This window comes from Marmota flaviventris, chromosome 2, assembly GCF_047511675.1.
Source record: "Marmota flaviventris isolate mMarFla1 chromosome 2, mMarFla1.hap1, whole genome shotgun sequence".
Lineage (NCBI taxonomy): Eukaryota > Metazoa > Chordata > Mammalia > Rodentia > Sciuridae > Marmota > Marmota flaviventris.
The window spans coordinates 177,552,900-177,564,345 of NC_092499.1; the positions used below are offsets into that span (position 1 = coordinate 177,552,900).

Sequence of the window (11,446 nt, forward strand, 5' to 3'; positions counted from 1 at the left end):
ACCATTATACCACAACTTATCATATTGTTAGTGATACTTTCCACTGAATTTTTAATTTGGCTTATTGATTCCTTCATTGATTCTTTTTCAGAAACTCTATTTCCTTATTGGAGTGATCTTTCACTTCTTGGGTTTTCTCTCTGATCTCACTCCTGACATCGTCTTTGACCTTGTGGGTCAGTTTAACTACGAACTTCCTAAATTCCTTCTCTGATGTTTCCTTCCCTGTGGTGTCACTGGATTCTGTTATTGGGGGGTTTTGGTTAGATTGGGATGGTTTGTTCCCTGGTTTTTCATATTGTTTGTGTGTCTATCCATCTATTAGTATGAATCTGGGGCAGCAGAGCTTCTACCTTTTGAACTTATAATGTCCCTGAAAGTTTCCTGTACCCCACAGTTTAGGGGGAGACAAATAATAACAACCACCAATGCAAATAGAATGCAACATTAAACTAAATACTTAGTTGCTATTATGACATCCACAATGTTCATTGGCACAATGAACAGAAATGGTATGAGCACTGGCAACAGTCAAAACAGTAAGTTTGCAGAAAGGTTTGCATTTCAGAAGGTGAACAGAGAATGCAGAAGAGATGTAGAATGTGATGATTTTGAGGGTGGAGGAGAGAAAACAGAAGTAAAAAATTAAAGGACGTATGAAAGAGAATGTTGGCTGTCAACAAAAGAAGAGAGAGAAAGAGAATCAACAGACCCAGGCAAGTGAAAAACAATGAAAAACAGAACCAAAATATATTAATCAAAAAACCTCAAAACCTCAAAAGACAGAGTCAGGAACCTTGATAAATTGCTGAGGCTGGTTTTGAACTTGTGATCCTCCTGCCTCAGCCTCCTGAGTCACTGGGATTACAGGTGTGTGCTACTGTGCCTGACCTTTTCATTCTTTTTAATTTTTTTAAAATATATATATTGTTGTAGAAGGACACAATACCTTAATTCATTTATCTTTATGTGGTGCTGAAGATCGAACCCAGGGCCTCATACGTGCTAGGTGAGCGCTCTACCTCTGAGCCCCAGCCCAGCCCAACTTTTCATTCTTTCTTCTTTTTGCCTTGTTGCCACCTGAGTGTTCTGTCTCAGCAGCTACTTTCAAGCTCTGATGTTCTTTCCTCTGTTTGGTTGAGTCTGTTGTTGAGATTTTCAGCTTTTAAAAAATTTTTAGTCTGAGTTATTGAGTTGTTCCTTTCCAAGATATTGGTATGTTTCTTTTTCAAATTGCTTTTTCTTTATCAAATTGTTCATTTACATCCTGCATTGGCTTCCTTATTCACTTGGCTGTTGTATTCTCTTGGATTTCATTGGGTCTTTAAAAATAAATCATTCTCTGAACCCTTTCTGGCACTTTGTCCATGTGGATGCCTTCCCATCTGTCACCACAGAGCCATGAACTTCAGAAGCTGTCACATGGCCTTGTTTTCCCACATTCCTGTATATTTCTGTGTTGAGCTTTGGGCACTCTTGTGGGCGGGTCCCTTACACTGTTACCTGAGGACTTGTTCGTAAGCAGCCTTCTCTTGATGACGTGCCTGGGATAGAAGTTGGTCGTGTGAGTTTAGTTTCACAGCACAGCAGGGAGCCACAGCCTACAACAAGGTGCGAATCCTGGCCCGTGGTGTTCCCTGGGACTCTCCCTCTTTCTCCTCTGTCACCATAGAGGGGAGATCCCCCTCCTTCTGCCACACTCCTGTGGGATCAGTGCTGGGGCAGCGGTTTCTCCCTCTGCTCCACTATCCAGGGTCTCCGGGTTTCTCCAAGTCTTTGTCCACCATTGGGCTCCAGCCTTCCTCCACGGTCACCCACCTCAACCGGCAGTTATGTTCTACTTGTTTTAATTCTATTTTATGCAGTTGCAATGACTGCTGGGTGCCCTAATCTACCATCGTGGGAGGCTCTGCGATGCACTGTTTCGTTAATATTAGTGGCATGAGACGTCAGGACACATATACAATGTGGAACCATCAAGTTGGGGTAATTAGCATTTTCATCTCAAAATGACTTATATGTGTTGGGAATCGTTGAACTCCTCTAGCTGTTTTGAAATATATAAACCCTGTAGACTGTAGCTACCCTCTTGTGCTATAGAGCACTAGAAGTATTTCCTGTATTTAACTGTATTTGGTATTCCTTACCCAACCTCCTTTCATCTCCTCCCCCCACCTCCTTCCTAGCCTTTAGTGACTACTGTGCCCATAAATATGTACAAATATCATATGTCAAATTAAAAACAACGTGAAATGGAAGATTGTGAGATAATGCCTAGAATCATTCAGCACTGAAGCTGGCAAGGGGAAATGCCTAATTGATCATAGATATTATTACTATTACAATGAACTGAATCTGAGGCAAATTCTCAAAAAGGAATTAAATAATAGTAGTATTATAAAAATTATGTCTTTAGATATGTTATTTGCATTAACATCTTATCCTCATAAGCTTATGACATATACTTTTGTTATTCGTCTAAACAAATAGCTGAAATTTGTTATTCTTTGCTTTCAATAAAGCTTCCTTTATTGAAAAGAATAAGTGGTAAATATTATCGTGATGGGAAAGGAATTTAGAACCCCCTGACCATGTTGAGAAAGGAGCATATTTCTTTTTTCTTTGTTCTTTATAGTTATACACGACAGTAGAATCCATTTTGACATAATTATAAAAGCATGGAATATATCTTGTAAATGTGGTATATATATACACAATGGAGTATTATTCAGCCATAAAGAAGAATGAATTTCTGTTGTGAATGGTGCTGGTATAAACATTGATGTGGCTGTATCCCTATAGTATGCTGTTTTTAAGTCCTTTGGATATAGACTGAGGAGAGGGATAGCTGGGTCAAATGGTGGTTCCATTGCCAATTTCCCAAGAAATATCCATACTGCTTACCATATTGGCTGCACCAATTTGCAGTCCCACCAGCAGTGTATGAGTGTACCTTTTTCCCACATCCTCGCCACATTTATTGTTGTTTGTCTTTATAATAGCCGCCATTCTGACTGGAGTGAGATGAAATCTTAGAGTGGTTTTAATTTGTATTTCTCTAATTGCTAGTGATGATGAACATTTTTTCATATATTTGTTGATTGATAGTATATCATCTTATGAGAAGAGTCTGTTCAGGTCCTTGGCTCATTTATTGATTGGATTATTTGGTTTTTTAGTACTTAGCTTTTTGAGTTCTTCTAGAGATTAGTGCTCTGTCTGATGTGTGAGGGGTAAAGATTTGCTCTCAACTTGTGGGCTGTCTATTCACCTCACAGATTGTTTCTTTTGCCAAGAAGAAACTTTTTAGTTTGAGTCCATCCCGTTTATTACTAAACTGTGGAACCAACCTAGATGCCCTTCAGTGGATGAATGGATAAAAAAGAATGTGGCATATATACACAATGGAATATTATTCGGCTATGAAAGAGAATAAAATCATAGAATTTGCAGGTAAATGGATGGAATTAGAGAAGATAATGCTAAGTGAAGTCAGCCAATCCCAAAAAACCAAATGTCATATGTTTTCTTTGATATAAGGAGGATGATTCATAGTGGGATAGGGAGAGGGAGCATGGGAGGAATAGACAAACTCTAGATATGGCAAAGGGGTGGGAGGTGATGGGAGAGGGCAGGGGGTTAGAAATGATGGTGGAATGTGATGATCATTATTATCCAAAGTACGTGTATAAAGACACGAATTGGTGTGAATATACTTTGTATACAACCAGAGATATGAAAACTTGTGCTCTATATGTGTAATGAGAATTGTAATGCATTCCTCTGTCATATATAAATAAAAAATAGAAAAGGAAAAAAAAAGAAGAATGAATTATTGACATTTGTGGGTAAATGAATGGATCTGGAGATGCTCATGCTAAGTGAAATAAGCCAGTCCCCAAAAGCCAAAGGTTGAATGTTTTCTCTCATATGTGGAAGCTAATCCACAATGAAGTGTGGGGGAGTGAATAAAAAAAAGAAAAGGAGTTCAGTGAAGTAGACAGAATGGGAATGAAGGGAAGGGAGGAGGAATGGGGTGAGGAAAGACAGTGGAGTGAATCTGACACACGTTCCTATGCATATAAATGAACATACCATGGGAATGTCACCATCGTCTACATCCACAAGAAACTGATCAGAAAGGAGCATATTTTAAGTAACTAGTAACATGTGCATGACCACCAGCACACACATACCTTGGAGTCTGTATAGTACCTAGCTATTATTTTTAATTTTTTTTTTATGTTTAGAAGTTTACAGAGTATAGTGAATCACCAGAATTCATCAAAATTAAAACCAAAGACACAATCAAGGCCAACGAAATTGCAAATAGGACTTTCCAAGCCTCATCATCTTGCAGAAACATCAGTCTGAACAACTATTCATGCACAAAAATACTCCCCAAGAGCTAAGGAAACCTGGTGAGAGACATGGCACCAGTGTGTAGCACAGAAATCAGACAAGGGGAGAAGGGACGGTCTCACCATCCCACACTGCTCACACGTTCCTCCCCCAGCTATCCTCAGGCAGCACCGGGGAGAGGGCACCTCTGGGGGAGCAGCGAGAAATGAGCAGCAGACATTGCTGCAGTCCCCAAAGCAGGACTGCCCAGTAAAGTCCAGGGTAGGCCCACAGCCTGGCCTCAGGCTCCAGGCCTTCCCAGGGCTTGGTGTCCAGTCCTGGCCCCACCACTGCCTGACCCTCCTGTTAGCCTGACTTCAGGTCTGCCTCAGCTCTAGGCATGCCCAGGGCCTATCATCAAGCTGGCACCTGCTGACCCAGCCTCTGGGCTGGTCCCTGAGGACACTGGCTGTAGGCCCACTGGTGCCCGGCCTCGTCCTGCAGCCCCAGGCACCAGGCTTGTTCTTGGGGACTGAGCTAAATGCCACCCTGGTGCTCGATGAGACCCTGCTGCCTGGGCTCAAGGTCGGCTTACTCTCTAGGCCTGGCCTAGCTCCAGGCTGTCCCCAGTGACTTCTGGCTCTAGACAGGCCCTGGTGCCAGGCTGGCCCCAGTGGCCCCTCGGATAGGGGCTGCCCCCAGCCCTGTGGCCCCAGACCTCAGGCCTGCTATAGCGCCAGGCCAGCTCCTGCAGTTCTAGGTTGTCACCGTGAACCCGGCCTGTAGACACAGGCTCCAGGCCTTCCCAGTGCTTTCCCTATAGACTAATTAGATTAATAAGTGAATGGTGAGAGTTACCAAGGACAGGAAAAAAAAAAAAAGGAAATACACAAATAATATCAGAAATGAAAAAAGAAATGTCACTATAACTTACAGACATAAAAAATGGTAAAAAGATGATATTATGAAATATTTCAGGCTCACAAGCAGGAGAATCTTTTAAAAAGATTAATTTTAAGATTAATTGATTAAAAAGAAATAGAAGATCGAATTGCCCTTTAACTTGTAAAGAGACGTGACCTATGACAGTTAAGACTTCCTGTAGAGGGACATTCATTTCCGGTTACTCTTGCCACTGGGTTCTACCCAGCATTTAATAAAGAAGTGATGAGAGAAGTTCTTCCGAGGATAGAAGATCCTCCCTCAATTGATTCTGTGTTTCGTTTCCCAAGATAATAAACTTTTGTTTAAGAACAGTTTTAGATTTTATTTTCATTTATACATGACAGCAGAATGCATGACAATTCTTATTACACATATAGAGCACAATTTTTCATATCTCTGGTTGTATACACAGTATGTTCACACCAATTCATGTCTTCATACATGTACTTTGGATAATGATGTCCGTCACATTCCACCATCATGGCTAACCCCCTGCCCCTCCCTTCCCCTCCCACCCCTCTGCCCTGTCTGGAGTTGTCTGTCCCTCCCATGCTCCCCTCCCTACAGTGTTAGATTGATAGAAACATTGCAAAGTCAGTCCAGCGAGCTCTGCCTGCTCCCCACCCCACCTCTGCTACTCACATCTATACCCCGAGGTGCACTGTCCCAGGGAGCTGCATCGCTCCCAACAAAACTCCACACTTGGGCCTGCAGGAGTGTCTCCCAAGTGTCCCCATCCTAACCTGGAAGTCCATTTGGGATGCCACCTGGTCATTGTGTCTCCTCAGCTCCTCTGGCCTGTGACGGGTTCTCAGGATATCCTTGATTTTGATGAATCTGACAGCTTTGTGCAGTCTGATCACACATTTCTGATTAACTTCTCATCCAATTTGAGGTCTTTTTCCCCCCAGGTGTTTCTCATTGCTCATCTGTGGTCATGGATGCAGGAGGAGAGTGACACAGGGGATGAGCACTTGCAGCATGTCATACCACAGGCTCACGCCATTGACACGGCTTCTCCTGCCAGGTTTCCCCAAGGAAGGTTACCCTTCCCTCCTTTCCATATTCTTTTCCTTGGAAGCAAAGCTCATCTTCAAGGGAGAGGGAGGTCAAGTTTTATCTCCTTGAGAAAAGGACTAGCTAGATAAATTATTTGGAGTAATTCTACATGGGAGATCTGTCTTTTCTTGCCAAGTCATGAATTCGTTCAATTGTTTAGCATGGACTCAGATATTATTTTATATATTGTATTATGATCTGGTGCCAGGCTATTCATTTTTTTTTTTTTGGGGGGTCGGGGGTGGATACCAGGGATTGAACTCAGGGGCACTCAACCACTGAGCCACATCCCCAGCCCCTATTTTGTATTTTAGAGACAGGGTCTCACTGAGTTGCTTAGTGCCTCACTGAGTTGCTGAGGCTGGCTTTGAACTCACGATCCTCCTGCGTCAGCCTCCAGAGCTGCTGAGATTACAGGCATGCATCACGGCACCTGGCGATGCTATTAATTTTATGGCTCAGATTGTCTCAACTTTGGTCAGTGAAAGTTCCCTCACATCGACTCCTCTGTCCCTTTCACATCCTCCCCTTCTGAATTTCTGCCTTACTTTCTACAGTACAAGATGCTCTAGGCTCATCTTGCACAATCCTTGCCTCCGCCCTAGAATAAGAGATAAAAAGAGAATTAAAAGAACATATGTCACTAATTAGTGAGGGAGATGCCAATGAACATGTGAAATCTCAAAAATGCCTGAAATTATTATGGTGACTTGATACAAGAAATAAAACTCGGGCTGGGGTTGTGGCTCAGTGGTACAGCGCTTGTCTAGCACGTGCGAGGCCCTGGGTTCGATTCTCTGTATTACATAAAAGTAAATAAATAAAATAAAGGTATTTGTGTACATCTACAACTAAAAAATAAAAAAAAAAAAAGAAATAAAACTGGAAAATGAATTGAAATGTGGTTAGAGGAGAAATATTTCATGTTGATTGTGTCCAAAGGCACATCTTTAAGAATGAAGCAGGGTAGACACATGCATTATTCTTGCCTCGTCTTGCATATCAACTCAACAATAAAATCTCAGAGGACTGCACTTTGGACCAGTTTCTGTTGTAGTCATTTATTTACCTCTTCATTTTGGTTTTCCCTGCTCCCTGCCCGTGCACACATGGCAGCTTAGGAAATCAGACTTGCCCCAAGGTCTCCTTAGAGTATTCTGTTTTTCATTCAAAATACATACATAATTCCTGAAATACCCAGGGTTTTCTGATTTCCCTCCATTTGTTGATGTTCCCTTACTTTTTAAAAAATACTTTTATTAGTTGTTGATAGATCTTTATTTTATTTACTTATTCATAGGTGGTGCTGAGAATTGAACCCAGTGCCTCACATTTGCTAGGCAAGTGCTCTACCACTGAGCCACAATCCCAGACCCCATTGTCTTTTTCTTTTATTTTATTTATTTTTTTAATATTAGTGTCTCAAAACAACTCAAATTTATTGTATTAAAGTTATAGAGGTGAGCTGGGTGCAGTGGCAACACCTGTAATCCCAATGGCTCAAGAGGCTGAGGTAGGAGGATCACAAGTTCAAAGCCAGCCTCAGCAAAAGCAAGGCACTAAGCAACTCAGTGAGACCCTGCCTCTAAATAAAATACAAAATAGGACTGGGGATGGGGCTCAGTGATTGTGTGCCCCTGAATTCAATCCCCAGTCCCCCTGCAAAAAAAAAAAGTTATAGAGGTGAGAAGTCTAGGGTGGGTTGTAGTGGGCTAAATCCAAGGTGTTAACAAGCCTGCATTCTTTCAGGAGACTCTAGGAGAAAATCTGTTTTATAACCTTCTCCAGCTTCTAGAAGTTGCCCAAATTCCTTGATTAATGGTTCGTCCTTCATTTTCAAAGATAACAGCAAAATATCTTCAAATCTCTTTCTGATATTTAACCTCCTGCCTCTCTTTTCCAGGGCCTTTTCTACCAACACTTGTTTGTTGAAATCCTAATTATCAGCCTGGTGTGGTGGCACATGTCTGTAATCCCAGTGGCTTGGGAGGCTGAGGCAGGACAATGGCAAGTTCAAATCCAGCCTCAGCAACTTAGCAAGGCCCTAAGCAGCTTAGCAAGATCCTGCTCTAAATAAAAAAACGAAAAAAGGCTGGGGATGTGGTTCAGTGATTAAGCACCTCTGGGTTCAATCTCCAGTAGCAAAAAAAAAAAAAAAAAAAAAAAAATCCTAAATATCTCACCAGGCATCACCTTAAACATGAACTCACCCACCAGGTTTCCACTGAATACTTGCTTCACTTTCCCTGCTTCTAAATTACATTGTCAATTTCCTGAGTTTTTTTTTTTTTTTAAGTGCACTGGTTGTAATCCCTCTAAACCGAGGTTCTATGTTGCCCTTATCAATTCATTACCTGGTCTACAGGAAGTGCTCAGCACCCGGGGAAAGAATATATGAATCAGAAAACCAATAGTGAATCTTTATGAGAATCTGTCTGAAGGTTATTCTGGAGCTTAATAAACCAGAAGGGAGAAGATGTGATTCTCATCCACTTAGTTTATTGGAATAGGTTGAGAAATAACGAACAGAAAAACTGGACTTTAATTTACATATTGTCTGTCTTGGGAGCCTGAGGAAGGTGTGATTTCTACATCTTTGTACGGAGGAAAAGTGGCTGCAAATGTTGGTGGCTTGGGACGAGGCCGCACTGTAACTTTTTTCCGTTCTTCCAGTTGTTTGATGTTAAGGCAGCAGTATCTCCTGTTCTCACAAAGCACCTCCCGTATTTCAGTGACTCTGCAGACCTTCCTGCAGTTTCCTTGAATGTAGTGACCCCAGCATTTCTTAAGTTGTTCAGTTTCTGTGCATAGATGAGAAGAGTAGCCAAAGATCAGTGTTTGAGGCTGGAAGCAGCTTTGGTTCTGGGGAAGGCAGCGGAGGTTGGTAGGGTCTATGGGGATGGACTATCCAAAAGGTGTAGTCTCATAATATCCCAAAGAGGACTTTCTGAGGGGTGAGTCTCCGTGTTTATTTTTAACTGACTCACTTATTTAGATCTTGCATGGTTTGGGGCTTCCCTCCAATATCTGATAAATGCTGCCCAGAACATCAAATCTTGTTTGAGAAAATGAGGAGATCCTTACAACTATGCTCTATCCAGGAACCTTGGCAAATCTGCCTCTTCCTGCATGCTTCCAGGGTGCTGTGCCCACCTTCCATGCCCAGAGAACAGCAACTTGTTACTATGTATTAATAGCTGAGTCCAACTAGGCTCTTGGTTTCATTGCCACTGTCATGGCCAAGAATCACTTTCCTGTTATCTAGTTAAGGAACTCTTCTCCCTTCATAATCTCCCCCTTTTGTTTACCTTAGTATTATGCTCTGCTGCCAATGCCCATCTCCTAATCTGGAGGTCCTTCTAGTTCTTGGACCGCTTCTATTCCTCGATGACTTCCCGTTCTCCCCCAGAGGCAAGAATTCCTCCAACCTTCAGTCCCAGAACTCTGCTTACCTTGATGTATATTCCCTTTTAGTAACCCTAATACTTTCAGGGATCTAAGAATTGGGATACTCCGATTTTGACTTCTGTTAATTGGAGATGATCCCTCCAATCCTAAATTCTAGAACCTAGGATATTTAGGGGGCATGGATAGACCACCTCTATTCCTATATAATTAAGAGATGAACATAAGAGTTTTGGTTTTTGAAATAGGAAACTAATTTTCAAATTCTTTGTATGTGCCAAACACTACGCTGGGTGCGTCCCAGACGTTATATCATTTAGTGAAACCTCTTCTGTTGTCATCATCTCCACAGATGAGGAAACTGAAGCCCACAGAGTCATCACTGCTCAAAGTTGACAAATTAGTAGACACTGAAGCTGTTTCTTAAACCTGACTCCAGAGCTTGTGCTTCTTCCACTGAGCACACTCGGTAGCATCATAGCCTAGAATGCAAATTCGAATGGAAGAAAACACAGCTGAGTGTCAGCAAATCCTGGACTCAGAGAAGCAAAGGTAACCAGAGACCTTGGGCTCTTTCCTTTTCATTATGAGGCATTGCTAGAGGAAATTACAACCTCCTTTAAGCTCTAGGAATACTAATGTCAAAGGACAGTATTGTGGTAGATGGTCCAAGGAAGATGGAGTGTCTAATATTGGCGATTGGACTTCTGTCCTCCCTGGAACTCTATTTTCCCATACTGAGGAGTACAAAACTCGCTTGGGCTCTGGAAATGTGCCATCCCACAGCTGGTTTGAGTGAGACCCTGGAAAGCTCTGGATTACCTGTGGGTTTCTGGAATAGCAGAATTGCAACAATCAGGAAGAGACTCATAGCCAGGCTTCCCAGAGGTGGTGGCATCCAAGAGTCTTGGTCCAGCAAATTGCATGCTATGTCACCTTCCTCAGTCTTGGATTCTTATGCACCAAATCAGAACAAAATGGTATGATACGCCCCCAAACTTCTAAACTGTGGGCAGTGCATCATGTGGGCAGATACAGGAAATTTGAGGTCACTTACTTCCCCCTTCCCCACAGGATTTAGAGACACAGCCTGTTCTGCCCATCACCCCTGATGCCCATCTGTAGGCTGAGGTGGGAGGAATGTGCTCATTCCCTCCTTTGGCTGCTGCCCAGCTGGAAGGCAATCATGGACTTGCCTCTAAGAACAAATAAGACAATATAAATTAAGACCTAAACCCAAAAATCCAACAAGAAAATATCTAGAAGTTTGACCATGCTAAGTTTCTTTCGTGTTTGGAAAGATGATATAATGTCGGTGTGACTGATTTGGGGTGACCTGCACCACATTTTAGAATGTTTAAATTTTTTCAACAAGAAGCAGAGCTAGAGTACAAAATAAATGTTCTTTAGATTTCATTCAATGACGTTTATGTTTACAGGAGAGAGAGAATGCAAGCAAGAATTGTTCCCTACCTGTGCATGATTGTCTTTGGAAAGTCTTATTTTAGTTATTCTAGATATCAGCTACTTGATCATAGCAACGAAATCTCTGTGAATCAGGAGTCTCACAAGTTCTAAAATATGCCACATGGGTGGGAGATTTTCCTTATATCTTCCCAAATCTTGACATCTGTTGTAGTCAGCTTTTTCATGGCTGAGACCAAAACACCTGACAAGAACAATTTTAGAGGAGGAA

At 42.0% G+C, this 11,446-nt stretch overlaps 1 protein-coding gene across 1 annotated transcript; it reads right to left on the bottom strand.

Moving 5' to 3' along the window:
• Positions 1-8,886: 8,886 nt before the first annotated feature.
• Positions 8,887-10,621, bottom strand: Defb127 (defensin beta 127). Its single transcript, XM_027945110.2, has 2 exons — positions 10,573-10,621; positions 8,887-9,146 (listed from the first exon to the last, which is right to left on the bottom strand). Exons 1-2 carry the CDS (start codon positions 10,619-10,621, stop codon positions 8,887-8,889), a joined length of 309 nt encoding a protein of 102 aa, XP_027800911.2.
• Positions 10,622-11,446: the final 825 nt, after the last annotated feature.